Source organism: Choloepus didactylus, chromosome 1 (genome assembly GCF_015220235.1).
Source record: "Choloepus didactylus isolate mChoDid1 chromosome 1, mChoDid1.pri, whole genome shotgun sequence".
Lineage (NCBI taxonomy): Eukaryota > Metazoa > Chordata > Mammalia > Pilosa > Megalonychidae > Choloepus > Choloepus didactylus.
In genome coordinates, this window is record NC_051307.1 from 4144129 (window position 1) to 4163996 (window position 19868).

The 19868-nt window shown below is 45.4% G+C and overlaps 1 protein-coding gene across 2 annotated transcripts in view; it reads left to right on the forward strand.

Moving 5' to 3' along the window:
• The window catches only part of WDR4 (WD repeat domain 4), a 43847-nt gene extending 40167 nt beyond the window's left edge, over window positions 1-3680 (forward strand). For both annotated transcript variants that reach the window (XM_037831139.1, XM_037831150.1), the window contains exons 10-11: window positions 112-181; window positions 2081-3680. In XM_037831139.1, the coding sequence (XP_037687067.1) occupies window positions 112-181; window positions 2081-2271 (261 nt within the window). In that variant the 3' untranslated portion in view covers window positions 2272-3680. The remainder of the gene's footprint in view (window positions 1-111; window positions 182-2080) is intronic.
• Window positions 3681-19868: the final 16188 nt, after the last annotated feature.

A 19868-nucleotide genomic window follows, 5' to 3' on the forward strand; every position in this document is an offset into this window, starting at 1 on the left:
CCGGCCTCCGACCCACACACCACACCTGGTGGGTCCCCAGCACTGGGCAGGGCGGCCCAGCTGTTCATAGCCCTGCTTCTTGCTGATGAAGGTTCCATTTGTCTCCTTCAGTCTGTTTCTGAAAGCAACATGTTAAAGAGAGCCTCCGGTCATCTTCGTGGGAACTGGGCCATGCTGGAAGGTGAGACTCAGGGTAACGTCCAGAATTGTCCCTAGAAAAAGGCAGATTGTGGGACGCTAAGTAAAAGGAAGGGCACGTGGGATGCGTGTGCATTGCCGTCAGGTGGACAGCTCGCAGCCCAGGTTGGGGAGGAAGTCCCCCTCGTCCATCCTCGCCAGGGTGGTTGGAGCTACACGGGACCCCTGTGTCGCTGCCTTCAGGGACCACTCGATGCCCCCAGCACGGACTGGACCCGGTCACCATAGGGTGAGAGCTGGACCACTCGCATTTGAGGATGGTTGGTTTTGGGGGATGCCCCATGGGAGGCTTCCGGCTGGGGATCAGGGTGGGGGTGGAAGGCTCTGTTCTAGGACAGTTCCTGGGGCCCCCGGGGTGTCGTCAGGGCCTGAGCAGGTGGGCAGTGCTAGGCTGGGTCAGAGGGGAGGCCCGTGGTATGGGGGCAGGTGGCCATGTGCCACCGGAGGGTCAGCAGCGCTGAGGCTGCAAGGAGGATGGCATGGCTGGTAGGGCCAACAGAAGGACCCACGGATCAGGCCCTAGAGCAGCTGCACCGCGAGTGCCGTCAGAGCAGTGACAGTCAGGCCCCTCCCCTGCCTCGGTGGTAGGAGGCGGCAGGCCTTCAGCCCTGCGTGGAGGTTCGTGGCCAGACGCTTGACCAGGGTGTGAAAGACAACTCCTAACCCAGCCTTGGAATCCGGGACCTTTGATTGAATGAGAGAATTGCAAACCCGACTCCCTCCCAGTTCTCAGGCACAGCTCCTTGGAGCGCTGGTTTCTGAGCAGCATCCACTAGCAGGATCAGAACGTCTTGGGCAGGGCAGCCTTGTGCCGACTCCTTGGATCTGTGCCCCAAAGACCTCCCTCCATCTTGCCCTCCTGGGTTTGGGGGATTAGGGACAGTGACGGGGCTTACCCTCCCCAGCACCATTTGGCTTTGCTTTAGTGACACTTCCCAAGTGGATGTGGTGGGATCAGAGGCCTCTCCCAGCTGGTGCATCATAGGCCTGGAGCCTGGGGCTCACCTACTGCGAGGTTAGGCCCCAGCCTTGCTGATTCTTATTATGATGTGCTACAGATAAAAGAACCTGTTTAAGGCAGAGGTCGGGGAGGCACACGGGGAGGAAGGCGAGTTGCTGCTTACAAGTGACTGAAGTGGGGAGCTGGAGGGAGCCTGGAAGTCGGGGAGCACAGTAGAAATCAGGGATCACCGAGCTCCAGTGTGTGCAAGTCAGATGGGGGTCAGGGACTGCAGAGTGTCAGAGTCGGGTCAGATGGATGTCACCCTGCACCGGGATCAGGTGAGAGAGAGGTCAGCAAGCTTGGTGTGCCAGCGTCAGGTCAGATAGAGGTCGGGAGCATGGTGCGCTGGGGTCAGGTCAGATGGACATCGGGGAGCGCGGTGTGCTAGGGTCAGATGAAAGAGGTCAGCGAGTGTGGTGCACCGAGATCTGGTCGAAGTTATTTTGTGGTTTCGGTTCACCAGGAATCTGGCGTGACTTCCCTGCACCTGGCACCCCAGGGTCTCTCGAGCCTGCACCCGGGTTGTCTGCGCTGTGGTCGCCGCATTCTGGCCCGCTTAGTGTGTGCGGCAGGGTCAGTTTGGGATTGGTCCGGAGGCCGCCGTCAGGCCTTGCCGCGGCAGCTCTATCGGTGTGAGCGAGCGAGATCGCGCCCACCAGCCAGGAGGTGCAGCCTCGTGTCCCGACACTCGCCACGTCCTGCCGTGGGAGCGCGTCCCGGGCCCAGCCCAGGCTGGGTACCAGGAGGTGGGGGCAGCAGGGGTCCTGCCTCGAGCCCCTGAGCACTTGGGTGTCGTCCCTGAGCGGACGCCCAGGGCGGCGGGGCCTTCAGGGGCAGCTGTGGCCGAGCCCCGAGCCCTGTCCTTGTTCTCTCCCACAGGCGCTGCGGCCCTGGACGGTGGCCTCAGCAGTCTGTACAAGGCCACCTCCGACCACGTGGCCACTTACCTGAGGAAGAAGGAGGAGAGACAGCGGCAGCAGCTGGAGAAGCGGCGGTACAAGAGTCCTCAGCTGGGGCCCCGTGGGCAAACCAAAAAGATGAAATCGGGGGCGATGCCCTTGAGCCCTTGACTTTCACTCTGAGGCCAGAGAAAAGAAAGAGCAGTTCTCGCTTGTCCCGCCCCTCCCTGGCCTCTCCCTTCCAGGAGGAGGCAGTGGCTGCTGTCCCCAACCCTCATGCCTGGCAGCTGCTGTCCACACAGGGTCTCTGGACAGGTCCCTGGCCCTGAAGGTGAGGGTCACCGAGACTTCTCCATCCTGTGTCTGAGCCCCTTCTGGCTGCAGGGGAGCTGCACGGGGCAGTGCATCAGCGTCTCTCAGGGCACCACGCAGGGCCGGTGGAAGCACCTTCGTGCGTTTTATCTTCATATTGGAGGGAACGTGTAAACCCGCAGTAGGAGCAGCTGTTGATTTTTCTACTGGACCCAAAATACCACTCACGCTTCCTTCGTTTTCCTCTAAGGGAAATTGATCCGTAGAAATGCTCATGGCAGCATGATCTATAAGTTAATTTTGCTGCTAAGTGGTTCGCTAAGCTGGCTGGCACAGCAGCCCTTAGCCTCATGTAGCTATTGAAATTTAAATAAAACTCCGGCTCGTCTGCACTGGCCGCATCCCGAGTGCTCAGCAGCAGACGCAGCGTGTTTCCCTCTTTGCGGAGAGCGGAGTTGGACGCTGCAGCCCCGAATGGACTTGTTTCAGGATGAGTGAGGACACGAAAGCCCTGGTTGGAAAGGGAGCTTTTTAGGGACGTTGTCGAGGGCTCTGTGTGCTTGTTACTTTGAGGTGGCTGCACACTCTGCAAAGCTCTGGGGGCTGTCGTCTGAATGCACGTCACCTGTCAATAGAGGTGAGTTTCTGCCGCCTCCTGGGCGACACGTGGGCCCGTGGTTCAAACTGCATTGAGCAGAACCACTTTGATCAGCGTCCGCCTTGTGACTGAAATGTCCGCTCCTCACTTTGGAAGGACAGACCACAGCAGCACCTTGTTGGATGCTTGGGCTTAGGGCTGCTCGTGGGTCCCAGGAGCCTCTTGCAGGTCACGGCGACGTCGGGGTGGGGGCTTGTGGGGCCTTAGAAACAGTCATTGCATATCAAAAGCTGGAACGCTTCATGTTTTTCATAAGTGCCTTTCTTTCTCTTTAAAAATTGATCTGGAAGCAATGCTGTCTGTCTGGTGCTTCGGAGCACGTACAACCAGGCAACGGGGGCCCTGGGAAGCAGCCGGGCCTGCCCGGCTCCCGGGTGGGTGGTGGTCTGTAGCCGTCTGCTCCGGAACGCCTGGCTTTAGGTAGAAACTTAGCTTTGCTCTTGTCCGTGCTTCAGTGCGGCCCACCGCCTCACCGTGGACAGCCCGTGAGCAAAGAATGGTTTTTACATTTAAAGTGGTTGGAAAAAAATTACAAGAATAACATTTCATGGCTTGAAATTTACAAAATTAAATTTTCAGTGTCCATAAATAAAAATCTTGCTGGAACGCAGCTGGCCTGTTCCTTCACCTGTTGTCTGTGGCTGCTTTTTTTTTTTTTTTCAATATCAGCTTTTGTTTCACATTTCATTTAAGTATTTTCAACTTTTGAGGCATACTTAAGATCATATACCTTTTTAAAATCAATATTTTAGAAAAAACTATATTAGGAAAATAAAGACTAAATATATGACCTTAGGTTTACAAAAAAGTCTAAATACTGTAAATACATTCCCTGTTAGTCTGTCAAATTAGTTAGCAAGTGCCTGTAAAGGTAAATGTTCCCAACTTACTTTTACTGCTGAGGAATGCTTAGTTGATAGATACCAACTAACGAATTTAAAGAAAAACCGAATGTTCTTGTGCATAATTGCAGCTCCGTGGGCTTTTACACCTCTTATTAAAGTGAAGGCATTTAAACGCTAGTCCTAAGAATTCATTGATGACAAAATGAAGTTTAGGAGGGGCCAGCTCCTCCCTAGAAGGGGAGGATGGACCCGGGCTCTGGTGACAAAGGCACTTTTTTTTTTTATTCAATTTTATTGAGATATATTCACATACCAAGCAGTCATACAAAGCGTACAATCAGTTGTTCACAGTACCATTATATAGTTTTGCATTCATTACCAAAATTAATTTTTGAACATTTTCATTACCACACACAAAAATAATAATAAAAATTATAAAGTGAAAAAGAAAAATTAAAAAAAGAACACTGGGTGCCTTTTTTTTTTTTTTTGCCCCACTTTTCTCATCCATCCATACACTGGACAAAGGTGAGTGTGATCCACATGGCTTTCCCAATCACATTGTCACCCCTTGTATGCTACATTGTCATACAGTCATCTTCAAGATTCAAGGGTTCTGGGTTGTAGTTTGATAGTTTTAGGTGTTTACTGCTAGCTATTCCAATTCATTAGAACCTAAAAAGGGTTGTCTATATTGTGCGTAAGAGTGCCCACCAGAGTGACCTCTCGGCTCCTTTTGGAATCTCTCTGCCACTGAAGCTTATTTCATTTCCTTTCACATCCCCCTTTTGGTCAAGAAGATGTTCTCCATCCCACAATGCTGGGTCCAGATTCCTCCCTGGGACTCATAGTCCATGTTTCCAGGGGTATTTACACCCCTGGGTGTCAGCTCCCATTGTAGGGGGGATGGCAGTGATTTCATCTGCCAAGTTGGCTTAGCTAGAGAGAGAGGCCCACATCTGAGCAACAAAGAGGCACTCGGGGAGACTCTTACGCACAATTATAAGCAGGCCTAACCTCTTGACAAAGGCACATTTTAAAAATATGAAATCATCTGATTAATAGATAATGTACAGTTGGCAATGGATTGTGAGCTTGGGGAAACCATTGAAAGTTTTGTTTAAGTATATCTATTTTTTTTCTTTTAATGCAATTTTATTGAGGTATATTCACATACCATACTCGTCACCGAAAGTGTACGATCAGTGGCTCACAGGGTCACACATAGTTGTGCATTCATCACCACCATCAATTTTAGAACATTTTCATTACTCCAGGGAAAAAAAATAAAACCCAAACACCCCATACTTTTATCTCCTATCCTCACCCTGATTATTGACCCCTAGCATTGATGTGGTACATTTGTTACTGTTGATGAAAGAATATTAAGATATTACTGTTAACTCTAGTCCATAGTTTGCAATAGGCACATTTCCCCCATAAACTTCTTTATTATTAACTCTTGTAATAGTGTCGTCTATTTGCTTTAGTTCAAAGAGCTTTTTTATATTTGTGCGGTTAATCGTGGACATTGTCCCCCACAAGATTCACTGTGTTATCCATTCCCATGTTTTAACCTCCACCTTTCTTTCTGGTGACATCCATGACTCTAAACTCCCCGCTTCCACCACAGTCACCCACCTTTCAGCACTGTCAGTTATTCTCACAATAACGTGCTACCGTCACCTCTGTTCATTTCCAAACATCTAAATCCCACCAGTTAAACACTGCACTGTGAGTTGATTGGCTGTGCCGACTGGGTGGCCCTCAGAGTCGAGCGTATGCAGCATCTGACCTTTTACAGGCGAAGTGTGTCCGTTCCTGACTTAAGGTCCCTTTTCAATCCATGTATTTCTTAAGTGAATGGGTTACTTTCTTTAATAAACGTAGCCTGTTCTTTCTGTGTTCCCCCTGACCTTCCCCACCCAGCACTCGCCGTGTGTCCAGGGTGGGCAGAGAGGGGCCCTTGGCTGCAGCTCAGGTGCCAGAGCCCCCAGTGGTCAGGAGCGGCCTGGGGTGTCCCATGGGCTCTCCTGCAGCCGGGAGGTTGGAGTGAAAATCCCGTCTTCCCAGTGCTTGTTTCAGACTTACCATTTTTTTTTTTCAAACACTTTCATTCACACACCATACGATCCGTCCAAAGTGTACACTCATTGGCTCCTGGTATAATCACAAAGCTATGCATTCATCACCATAATCTAGATGAGAACTGGGACTTACTTTTAATCTTAGAAAGGAACACATGCATGTTAATAAAAACAAGCCGAGCTGACAGGTGGTTTGTGGCCAGAAGCTGCTCGCCCTCGGCCGCGTCCCAGTTCCTTTTCCACAGACACCCTGCTCTCAGCTCTTGTTCTCAGCTCGTTTCTCGAGTTCATCTAGTCACACGTTGTCCTGGTTGCAGCCTCTCCCTGGCAATGCTACTGTCACATCTGACAATGGGTCATCAGCCGTCGGGCCGCCGTTCACGTGCTCCCGGGGGCCGCGCGCTGCCCTTCCGCCCAGGCCATGGTCTTTGGCTCCTGGGTGGGCTTGGCCCGTGGGCCTCTCCAGCCGCCACCGGAGGGGGTGGGGGCCCCTCTCCGCACCTGCTTCTGTCCTGCGTGTCCGCCCTGGCCCTGGCCCTGCTGGCTTCCTGCTGGTCCCAGCGTCCCCGGCCCCTTCCCTCCGTTCAGCCCTTCGGTGCGCGCAGTGCAGCTGGCAGCCGGGCCTCACTGACTCATCCGTGTTCTCTGCCCCCCTTTTCCCAGAACTTCCTTTCATGGCTGGTCGGCCGAGCTCAGCTTCAGGCAAGGCTCACACGTTGGATCTGGCTTTTACATCTTTTACTCTTCACCTAGAACAGCCTCCCTGTTTTTTCTTTTCCCCCTTGGCTTTGACTTGGGAGGATCCCAAGTTGATCTGTAAAATATCAAAGCGGAATCTGCCAGTATGTAAATCAGGTTCTTGATCTGTCATCTCCATTTTCTCCTATTATGGAAGCCAGAGTTTGGCAATTTTACAACCTCATTGATTGTCTTGCCTATGAAATTTCCCATTCCTTTTAATTTCTGCGTTTTACTTTTAAGGAGATTCTTTAGACTTTGTTTCAACTGTTATTAATTAAAAAAAATTAGGCATAGTGGTTTGAATTATCCCGCCCACCAGGACATGTTCATGCCCTAACTCCGTCCTGGGGGGGTGAACTTGTTTGCAAAGATCATCTTCAGAGATCCTATTCAGAAGGCCAGACTGAGTCAAAGCGGGCCCAACCCAGGACGATGAGGCCTTAGCACCAGAGGAAATTTGGACACGGAAGTAGAAGCCACGGGAGGAGACGAGACAGATAGCCACGGACGGACACACGTTGGAGGAGGCGTGTCCTGCCATCCCTTGAGGCTGAACTTCAGCCTCCAAACTGTGAGCCAACAAATCCTGGCATCAAAGCCACCGAGTGTACTGTTTGGTTAGAGCAGCCCTGTCCAGCGAAGATGTTCAGTTATCGTCTCTTCTATTTGGTAAGAGCTTTTTCTGTTTTGACTGAAGTGCAGTACACAACTGACAAGTGCACATATAATGCACACAAACCGAACGTGTGTGTGTAACGACCTGTAAGGACATCTCACCAACACCCGAGAAGCCCCGTCACGCCCCTTCCTCCATTGCACCCCGCCCTCACCCCGAGACCAGCCATCAGCCTACAACACATGCGTGGTCAGTTTTGGGTTTCGTGGCTTGTGGCTTCCTTTGCGCAGCTTTTTTTGAGCGCTTCATCTGCGTTGTTGTTTAGAGTTGTGGGTTGTGTGGGAACACCACAGCTCACCCATTCTGCTGTGGCGGGGTGTTTGGGTAGTTCCGGTTTTGGGGTGTCAGGACCGTGCAGTGGTGCCTTGGGAACGTTCTGGTACATTGTGGTGAACGCGGGTAAACATTTCTGAGGGTGTGTGCTCGGGAGTGCAGTAACTACTCGTAATAGTGCATGTTTATCTGTAGAAGGTGCTGCCAGTTTCTCCAGGTGGTTTTTACCAACAAACTCGTCCGTGCATGAGCGTTCCTGTGCCTCCACGTGGCCACTGGTCTTTTCTTTTGAATCTTACCCGTTTTGGGGATGATACTGCACTGTGGTTGTGATTTGCATTTCCCTGATGCTTAATGAAATCGAGCATTTTCTGTGCTGGTGGATCTGACCCACAGGTGGGTATGGCCACACTTCTACCTATTTTTTAAACAGTTGTCTTTTCTTATTATTTATACTTCCTTTAAAAAGTGGCAGTGAAGTCATTTGTCAGGTTATTTAAATGGATCCCACAGCTGAATGGCTATGTTACTTTGTTTAGATGAAGAAAAACACTGCGTCCATATACCATCCATGCCCTTCTTTTCCCCCGAGTTGTTTTCCAGGGGGCTGTTTGTCTGGGCTCTCCACGCCAGTGGCCGCCCCAACTTCCCCTCGGCTCACCTTCCGGCCAGCGAGCCCTGCCCAGGGCCGAGGAGCCTGCTCAGCCGCTCTGCCTTTCTCCTTTCGCAGAGGGGACCCAATCTCCGATGCCAGCCCCTGTCCGCTCAGAGTCCCACTCGTAAACCCACAGGTCCCTTCTGGACAAGAACTGTTGTTTTAAAATAATTCAATTTATTTTCACTGCAGTGAACACCAGCAGTTGGTTTTCTCTTGGGGGCCAATTTAGAAGGATTTATTTTCTTTGTTCTCAAAAAAAGTGAGGAGGTGGTTTTGGAAACTGGAGGGAAGGGGACCCCGTTAGGCAGTGGTGGGACGTGTAGCAACCTCGTTGCCTGCAGTAACCCGGAAAGTAGCCAACGTGCCTAGGTAATGGGTGAGCCAACCGAGGGGGCTTCCTGCTGAGATACCATGGGTGTGTCTCACTCTCCCGGTTGCTTGTCCTAACGTGCAAGAGGAGGGGGAGGAGCTGAGGGATGGGCCAGTGGGCAAGGAGGAGCCAGGATTCGATGGTTTTGAAAATTCCCCGTTTCTCCTGATGTCAAACTGTGGAAAGTTAAGAAATGATTTCCAGGGAGAGTTCAAATCCAGGCATTGTCGGGAAACATGGTACGAAGATGCAGCCAAGCATGCGACTCTAAAATCCTTTGTTACGGCTTCAGATATCCAATGTGATGCCCCAGAGAGCTGTTCAGTCAGCAGAGCTGCCAGGGGGCCGGTGTGGCCCGTAGCAGTCTCTGCAGAAGCCTGTGGTGGGGAGATCTGTGGGGTCACGTGTTCAATGGAGGGAGCCCCTGTGAGAGTTAGGCCGGAACCAAACTCCACGGTAATTGTCCTGGGAGAAGCACCACCAGCTTGGATCGAAAGGGACAGATGGTAAAAAGTGAGGAGGATTTTTGGATTCATGAACTTCTGCAGGTGGGAGGCCACCTGAGAACACAATGCAGCTGCAGACCCGGGCTATTTCTTTGGGAAAGGAAGAATGACTCAGCGGGCAGTACCCAGAGGGCACAGCCGGGAGCCATGGAGAATCACTCTACCCAGTGTTAGGCAAACGGATTAAGGGCCCCGTCCTCCAGAATGCCATGTCTGCCGAGATTTCAGACCCCAACAGGGAGGAGTCAGGGTCCAGACACAGGGTGAGTCCTCAGAGGGACAGCCTGTCTGCCACACCAACGGCAAGTACAGGGGTTCCTCCCCTCTCCCCCCTCAGGTTTGATAATTGGTGGGACTCCCTGAAAGCTAGTAGACTCACGGTTATGGTTTATTACAGAGGAACAGTGCAGCAGCCACAGGGGTGATGTGTGGGGCTCCAAACACAAAGCTCCCATCATCCTTAGCATGCATTGCCCTCCCAGAATCTGGGTGGGATGATGGGCACCAAGTGCTGCCAGTCTGGCAAGCTCACCCAAGCTTTGATGTCCAGTGCTTTAATTGGGGAAATCAATCTCCAGCGTATCCCCCACATCCCCACCCCCCAGAGTGTGGGCTGATACCGCATGGCCTGGGGGACCCTCGTGAGTCATCTCATTAGTGTAAACCATCAGGTGTGGTCTGAGGGGCCTGCCGTGAATAATAAAGACACCACCACTCAGGAATTCCAGGGGTTTGGAGGTTACCTCCAGGAGCTGGGGTCAAAGGCCGGAGCCCTCTTTGGGCAACACCAAATTCATCCCTACGCCTATTCTCAGGCCTTGGAAACTAGTCAAGGAGCTTCCAACCTGCAACCTGCTGATTTCAGAATTGCTATGGACCAGTGGCTCCTCCACAGCTGCTGAATTTCTGACCCACAGAAACTGTGTGAAATAATAAGTGTTTTGCTCTTTCAAACTACTAAGTTTTAGAGTTATTTGTTACACAGCAATAGGTAATTAATGCAGATCTTTTAAAGGTGATGAAGATGTTTAAGAGTTATCTATTGCTGTGTAATGAATTATTCTAGAATATAATGACTTGAAACAACAACCAACATTCATTCATTCCAGGGTCAAGGACTTGGGAGGGGCTGGTGTCCCTGTCTCTGGCTCAGGTGCTCTTCTCTGTGAAAATGTCATCCTGGGCGGCTGTCTGCTGAGGGAGTGGCCAGGGTCTCAGAACCTTCCTCCAGGTCCTCTGATTCCAGCCTCAACTCCTTGCTGTGTTGACTCTGATGCCGCTTGCATGTCCTCATGACATGGCTGAGGGACCCAAGAGTGGGTGAGTCAAGTGTTTTTTAAATGTGCCTTTGCAGAGAACCGGAAGACCAGGTTGAGTTCTGGGTGCTCGCTGGGCAGCTCCACTGGCTCCCCGACCGAAGCTTGTAAGGAAAGCGATTCAAATTTGTGCCTTTGCAAAAGTACACAGTACCGTCCGCCCTGGGCCTTCAAGGTTGCTTGTGAAAAGTCACAAGCTCGGATGCTGAATGTGCGAATGGATTGTGTTTTACATTCTGTGTGGTCGGTGTGTGAATTAACAAGGCCAGGCAGCTGCAAAAAATTCACATTGTCCCCCATGGGGCAACAGGAGAGGATGAGGGTTGGCTGAGTAATTGCTTCCCATTTTGTTAGTTTTCTGGGCTGCTCAAGAAAATACCATGAAGTGGGTGGGGTTAAATGATGGGAATGTATTAGCTTATGGTTTTGAGGCTAAAAGAAAGTCCAGATCAAGGTGTCTTCAAGGCGATGCTTTCTCCCCGGAGGTGTTCTGTGGCTGGCTGCTGGCGATTCTCGGTCCTTAGCTTGTCACATGGCAAGGCACATGGCGGCCTCTCCATTCTCTTCTGGGTTTTGCTGATTTCAGCTGGTTTCCCGTGGCTTTCTCTCTCTCTCTGTCTGAATTTCATTCTGCATATAAAGGATTCCAGTAATAGGATTAAGCTGGGTCTGATTGGGAAGGGCCATACCGTAACCGAAGTAGCCTCATCAAAAGGTCCTACTTACAATGGGTTCATACCCAAAGGAGTGGATTAAATTTAAGAACATGTTGTTCTGGGGCACACACAGCTGCAAATCACCACATTATTTAGTTGTCCTCTATAGACATGAAGAAACCTACTTTTAGGATGGACTCGTTTTCTTAGAAAATCGTGAGCTCTGTGGGAATGCAGTGGAAGGGGAGAGTTGTGCTCCGAGGAAACCCGGGACGTGGGACTCTCGGCTGAGGAAAGTGGGATCAGCATCCCATACACCACCAGTTGCTTCGGCATTTTACCATTTAGTGTTTTTAAGGGCTTTGGGCGGGGTTAGGGGAAATACAAAGGTGAACCAAGATGGCCTGATCTCAATCTGATCTTAAACCTTAAAGTCTGTGGCTTTTAATCTTTTTTTATTTTTTAAAATATTGATTGAATAGTAGTACATACATATGCACCCCCCAGGTCATTATATATATGCGTCTGGATTCAGTTTGCTAATATTTATTAAGGGTATTTGCATTTATGTTCCTAGGAGAATCGGTCTTAATTTTCATATAATGTCTTTTTCTGATTTTGATAACAGAGAAATGCTGACCTTGTAAAACAAGTACGGAAATGTTTTCTGTTCTTAGAGTTTCTGGATGAGTGTGGTAGAACTGGTTTTATTTCTTCTTTAAATATTTGGTAGAATTCTCCAGGGAAGCCATCTGAGTCTGAACTTCTCTTTGAGGGAAGGTTTAAAACTGCAAATTTTATGTCTTTAATTGATATAGTGCTGTTCAGGTTATTCATTTTTCAGTGAGTTTTTATAGCCTGTTTTTAGAGTTTTATGGACAATTCAAGGATTTTTCAGTTTCACTTAAACTGTTGAATTTATTGGCGTAAAATTGTTCGTAATAGTCCCTTTGACAATAGTATCTCCCAGGATCTATAATAGTGTGCCTTTTTTCTTTCTGTATGTTGGTCGTTTTCCTTTCTCTTTTTCTCTGTTTTCTGACTAGAGGTTTATCAATTTGTTTAATTTTTTTCAAACAGCCAGTTTTAGTTTCATTATATTTTCTATTGTTTGCCCATTTTCTATTTCATTGATTTCTGTTCTTTATTATTTCCTTTGTTTACTTGGAGTTTAATATACTCTATTTTAGTTGCTTAGACCATTGTTTTTATACTTCCTTTTTATATATAAGCATTTAGTGCTGTGAGGTTCTCTTACAACATTTCACCTTTCTTGTTTTCTAATATGAGCATATAAAGCTGTAAATTTCTCCTGCAGACTATTGATCTGCTTCCACACAAGTTGACATTTAGTATTTTTCTTTCTAATTTCCCTTATGATTTCTTCTTTGATCCAGTGGTTATTGGAAGGTGTTGGCTTAATTTCCAAACATTTGGGTTTTTTTTTTTTTCCCAGATATTTTTTTGTTATTGATTTCTAGTTTAATTTCCTGTTGTCACATAATAAATTTTGTCTGATTTCATTCATTTTGAATTTATTGAGCCTGTGTAATCATCCACCATATGGTGCTTTCTCTTTTCCCTCATGCCCTTGAAAAGGACCTCCATCCATTCTGTGGCTGACGGCTGGAGTGCTCGGTGGTTGCCAGCCTTCCCAGTTGGTGATAGTATTGTTTACTGTCACCTCGAGGAACAAAATACCAGCTTCCTAAGTTTTTGTGTACTTCTATCAATTACTGTTTAAATATCTGACTAAAATTGTGGATTAGTCTAGTTTTCCCTTCTGTTCTAGCAGGTTTTACTGCCATATATTTTAAAATTCTGTTATTAGGTGCAAACACATTTGGAATTATTTTGTCTTTTTAATGAATGACTCCTTAATTATTATGAATTTGCCTTCTTTTTCCCTAGCTATATTCTTTACCCTGAAGTTTCGGAGGTCTGAGAGTAAAACAACCCCCCAAACTTTCTTTTGATTAATGTTAGCATGAATATCTTTTTTCTTCCCTTTACTTTTAACATATGTAAATATTTAAAGTAGGACATTTTTGTAGTTAATATCATTTACTATTTTATACCTCAGATATTGGATTTCAATATAAATATAATCTGAGCCAAATATATAATTTTTTAAAAGAATCTTTATTGTATTTTCTGACTATGCATAATATATACCTATTTATAAAATTCCAAACAATATAGAAATATATTAAGCAGAAAATCAAAGTTCCTCTACAAATATAGCCACTATGAAGAGCTTGGGTATATTCTTTTTTTATTTTAAATCATATTTTTTTAATTGTAGGATATAACATATATACATAGAAGTGATAACCTTCCAAGTGCAACTCAACAAGTAGTTAGAGAGCACATTTCAAAGAATATTATGGGTTACAGTTCCACAGTTTCAGTTATTTCCTTATTGTGAAATGTAACATATGCAAAAATGTAACATCTTTCCAAGTATGACTCAACAAGCAGTTATATAGGAATTTTCCAAAGTTGTTATGAGTTACAGTACCACAGTTTCAGTTATTTCCTTATTGTGAAATACAACATAAATACAAAAAGGTGACAGCCTTCAAATCACAATCCAACAAGCAGCTACAGAACAAATTTCAAAGGATGCCATGGGTCACAGTTCCACCATTTCAATTCTTTCCCTCCAGCTGACCTTGGGTATTATGACAGTTTGGATGTATTATGTCCCTCAAAATGCCATGTTCTTTGATGTAATCTTGTGGGGGCAGATGTATTCGTGTTGATTAGACTGGAATCCTTTGAGTGTTTCCATGGAGATGTGACTCAATCAACTATGAGTGAAACGTTTGATTGGATAATATCCATGGAGATGCTACCCCACCCATTCAGGGTGGGTTTTAATTGGATCACTGGAGTTATAAAGGAGTTCACAGACAGAAGGATTGGAGAGCAACAGAGAGTGACATTTTGAAGAGGAGCTGCAGCTAAGAGAGGACAAAACACCCCAAGAGCAACATTTTGGAGAACACCATTTTGAAATGCAACCTGGGAGCAAGGGGACGCCAGCCACGTGCCTTCTGAGCTAACAGAGGTTTTCCGGACGCCAATGGCCATCCTTCAGTGAAGGTACTTGATTGTTGATGCTTTACCTTGGACACTTTATGGCCTTAAGACTGTAACTTTGTAACCAAATAAACCCCGTTTGTAAAAGCCAATCCATTTCTGGTGTTTTGCAATAATGGCAGCATTAGCAAACCAGAACGAGTATATTCTTTGGGACATTTTTCTAAGCATAGATAGAAGATAGATAGATAGATATAGATATAAATATGCACATGTACTTTTTCAAACTCTATGTATTATAAAAATAGGATACTGTACAGGCTGCTGTACAAAAGGAAAAGGACATCTTTCTATAATAGTATAGATCTAAGACATTTCCTAAATGTATTTAATTAATTCCCTACTGAAAGGCATTGAAGTTATTTCATAATTGCAGTTTTGCTATTAAAAATGACATCACACTGAATATATTTTACATAGAGGCCTGTCTACTTGTGCATTTCCAAGGATAAATGTCTACAGATGGAACCGCTGGGTCAATGCTTATGTACATTTTAATTTTTAATACTTATGGCCAAACCATTCTGCAAATGGCTCTTCCAGTGTATGTGCCCCACCAACAGTGTGTGGACATTGCTTATTTCTGCATACTTCCTCAGGGTACATGTTAGTCTTCCCCAATCTGATAAGGAACAAGGGATGTCTTACTGCTGTTTGTACTTCTCTGATTGTAAGCAAGGCTGACTATTTTCTCATATGTTCTTTTTTTTTTTTTTGGTAATTGCTGTTTTTTTAAAATTCTTTTTTTTTTTTTTTTAAATTGAGAAAAATGTTTAATTTGAATCATTGGACTAATTGCAGAATAATCCTTTTTGTGTTATAGATCTGAATGTACCTATGAAAACTTACAATTGCTATTACGCTCATTCCTAAGTCTGATGACTAGGAACTATCTAAATATTTGTGTGTGTTCGCTTTTTTTTTTTTTTTCATTTTTATTGCGATTGTTCAGATACCATACAATTATCCAAAGATCCAAAGTGTACAATCACTTGCCCCTGGGTACCCTCATACAGCTGTGCATCCATCACACTTAATTTTTGTTCAATTTTTAGAAACTTTTCATTACTCTAGACAAGAAATAAAGTGAAAGATGAAAAAAGAAAAAAAGAAAAGGAAACTCTAATCCTCCCCTATCCCTAACCAACCCCCCTCAATTGTTGACTCCTAGTATTGATATAGTACATTTGTTACTGTTTATGAAAAAATGTTGAAATGCTACTAACTGTAGTATATAGTTTGTAATAGGTATATAGTTCTTCCCTATATGCCCCTCTATTATTAACTTCTAATTGTATTGTCATACATTTGTTCTGGTTCATGGAAGCGATTTCTAGTATTTGTACAGTTGATCATGGATGTTGCCCACCATAGGATTCAGTTTTATACATTCCCATCTTTTGACCTCCAACTTTCCATCTGGTGACATATATGACTCTAAGCTTCCCCTTTCCACCTCATTCACACACCATTCGGCACTGTTAGTTATTCTCACATTTTGCTACCAACGCCCCTGTTCATTTCCAAACATTTAAGTTCATCCTAGTTGAACATTCTGCTCATACTAAGCAACCACTCCCCATTCTTAAGCCTCGCCCTATATCTTGGTGCCTTATATTTCATGTCTATGAGTTTACATATTATAATTAGTTCCTATCAGTGAGACCCTGCAATAATTGTCCTAATGTGTCTGGCTTATTTCACTCAGTATATTGCCCTCGAGGTTTTGTCATCAACCCATTTTTTTTTTTAATATGGTTTTGTTCACTCACCATACATTCCATCCCAAGTAAATAATCAATGGTTCTCTGCATGGTCATACATTTATGTGTTCACCACCTTCACTACTATCTATATAAGGGCATCTACATTTCTTCTACAAGGCAGGAGGGAGAGTCAAAGAAGGTAAGAGGCAAAAGAAAGAGGAAAAAAAAAAGACAGCTAGGAAGCAGCACAAGGAAAAATAACCTTAAATCAAAGTAGAATAAAGAATCAGACAATACCACCAATGTCAAGTGTCTAACATGCCTCCCCTATCCCCCCCTCTTATCTGCATTCACCTTGGTATATCACCTTTGTTACATTAAAGGAAGCATAATACAATGATTCTATTAGTTACAGTCTCTAGTTTATGCTGATTGCATCCCTCCCCCAATGCCTCCCCATTTTTAACACCTTGCAAGGTTGACATTTGCTTGTTCTCCCTCGTAAAAGAACATATTTGTACATTTTATCACAATTGTTGAATACTCTAGATTTCACCAAGTTACACAGTCCCAGTCGTTATCTTTCCTCCTTTCTTGTGGTGTCTCACATGCTCCCCACCTTCCTCTCTCAACCGTATTCATAGTTACCTTTGTTCAGTGTACTTACATTGTTGTGCTACCATCTCCCAAAATTGTGTTCCAAACCACACACTCCTGTCTCCTGTCACCCTGTAGTGCTCCCTTTAGTATTTCCTGTAGGACAGGTGTCTTGTTCACAAAGTCTGTTATTGTCCATTTGTCAGAAAATATTTTGAGCTCTCCCTCATATTTGAAGGACAGCTTTGCTGGATACAGGATTCTTGGTTGGCGGTTTTTCTCTTTCAGTATCTTAAATATATCACACCACTTCCTTCTTGCCTCCATGGTTTCTGCTTGAGAGATCCGCACATAGTCTTATTAAGCTTCCTTTGTATGTAATGGATCGTTTTTCTCTTGCTGCTTTCAGGATTCTCTCTTTGTCTTTGACATTTGATAATCTGATTATTAAGTGTCTTGGCGTAGGCCTATTCAGATCTCTTCTGTTTGGAGTACGCTGCGCTTCTTGGATCTGTAATTTTATGTCTTTCATAAGAGATGGGAAATTTTCATTAATTATTTCCTCTATTATTGCTTCTGCCCCCTTTCCCTTCTCTTCTCCTTCTGGGACACCAATGATACGTACATTATTGTACTTTGTTTCATCCTTGAGTTCCCAGAGACGTTGCTCATATTTTTTCATTCTTTTCTCCATCTGCTCCTTTGCATGTAGGCTTTCAGGTGTTTTGTTCTCCAGTTCCTGAGTATTTTCTTCTGCCTCTTGAGATCTGCTGTTGTATGTTTCCATTGTGTCTTTCATCTCTTGCGTTGTGCCTTTCATTTCCATAGATTCTACTAGTTGTTTTTTTGAACTTTTTATTTCTGCCGTATACATGCCCAGTGCTTCCTTTACAGCCTCTATCTCTTTTGCAATATCTTCTCTAAACTTTTTGAGTTGATTTAGCATTAGTTGTCTAAATTCCTGTATCTCAGTTGAAGTGTACGTTTGTTCCTTTGACTGGGCCATAACTTTGTTTTTCTTAGTGTAGGTTGTAATTTTCTGTTGTCTAGGCATGGTTTCCTTGGTTATCCAAATCAGGTTTTCCCAGACCAGAACAGGCTCAGGTCCCTGCTGATGTGTCTTAGAAAATTTCTCCACCCTTTGATGCCTCGGGTCGCTGCGCTTTTCTGCCCAGCAGGTGATGCCTGTTAGCCTATAATTCTTGACTGGTGTGAGGAGGTATGGCCGTGTTCCCCCAGGCTCTGGGGTCTGGTTCTGAATGGGAAGGGCCCCACCCCTTTCCTCCTAGAGAAGACAGACCCCTCAGGTGGAGGTCATTAGCATTTCAATGGTCTCACTCTCTGCTTGTGCTGTCTCCACCCTTCCCCAAGTCACAGCCCTGGAAACTGGAAATGACTGGGGCTTTCTCCACTGAGCCAAAAAAGAAACAGATAGTCCCCTTCAGACCCAGTCCAAGGCGACCCTCCGGCTCTCCCAGGTCAGTCGTCACCCAAAGCCTCTGTGTGTTTTTTGGGGATGCGTACCTGTAGTGAGCAGTTCACACTCGCTGCTTAAAACCCCAGGTGGAGCTCAGCTGAGCTGTATTCGCTTGCTGGGAGAGAGCTTCTCTCTGGCACCACGAGGCTTTGCAGCTCGGGCTATGGGGGAGGGGGTCTCCCGACCTGGTTCCGCAGGTTTTACTTACAGATTTTATGCTGTGTTCTCGGGCATTCCTCCCAATTCAGGTTGGTGTATGATGAATGGATGGTCTCGTTTGTCCCCCCGCAGTTATTCTGGATTCTTTACTAGTTGTTTCTGGTTTTCTGTAGTTGTTCCAGGGGGACTACTTAGCTTCCACTCCTCTCTATGCCGCCATCTTGCCTCTAAAATTCATTTTTATTGAGATATATTCACATACCATGCAGTCATACAAAACCAAGCGTACATTCGGTTGTATTCAATAGCATTATATAGTTGTAAATTCATCACCAAAATTAATTTTTGATATTACCACACACACACAAAATAAGAATAAAAACCAAAGTGAAAAGAACAACCAAAGTACAAAAGAACACTGGATGCCTTCCTTTTTTTTTTTTTTTTTTTTCTTTTTTTCCCCATTTTTCTACTCATCCATCCATACACTGGACAAAGGGGAGTGTGGTCCATATGGCTTTCCCAATCACATTGTCACCCCTCATACGCTACATTTTTATACAATCGTCTTCAAGATTCATGGGTTCTGGGTTGTAGTTTGATAGCTTCAGGTATTACTGCTAGCTACTCCAATTCACTAGAACCTAAAAAGGGTTGCCTAAATTGTGCGTAAGAGTGCCCACCAGAGTGACCTCTCGGCTCCTTTTGGAATCTCTCTGCCACTGAAGCTTATTTCATTTCCTTTCATTTCCCCCTTTTGGTCAAGAAGATGTTCTCCATCCCACAATGCCGGGTCTACATTCCTCCCCGGGAGACATATTCCATGATGCCAGGGAGATTCACTCCCCTGGTGTCAGATCCCATGTAGGGGGGAGGGCAGTGATTTCACCTGCCGAGTTGGCTTAGCTAGAGAGAGAGGGCCACATCTGAGCAACAAAGAGGCATAATTGTAGGAAGGCCTAGCCTCTCCTTTGCAGCAACAGTCTCCCCAAGGGCAAGTGCTGTGGTAGAGGGCTCAGCCCATCAAACCACCTGTCCCCTGTGTCTGTGAGCACATCAGCAATCATCGAGGTGGGGAAGCCCAACACCCCTGCATTCTCCACCAGCTCCTCAAGGGGGCTGTGCATATTTTTTTCTTTTTTTTTTTAAATTAACTATATAAGAAAAAATTTTTTCAAAAAAAGATAGATATACAATAAAGAAACATTTCAAACAAACCATAACAAGGGAGTAAGAAAAAGACAACTAACCTAAAATAACTACTTTACTTCCAACATGTTCCTACTCTACCCCAAGAAAATAACCTAATATAGCAACATTTCTGTGAACTTGTTCCTACCATACCCATTGGAAATTAACAAACCACAGTCATTCCTGGGAATTCCCAGAATGTTAAATTTACCCACGATAGCTTATCTGTTATTGGGTTATCATTCCCCATTCATTAATTGTTCTCTATTGCTATTCCCCTACATTCTACATTATAAACCATTTATTTTAGGAATATATTGTTTAACCTCCAGGTGTTTGTGAATTTTCTAAGTCTCTGATGGTTATTGACTTCTAAGTGTATTCCATTGTGGTCAGAGAATGTGCTTTGAATACTTTCAATTTTTTAAAAAAATT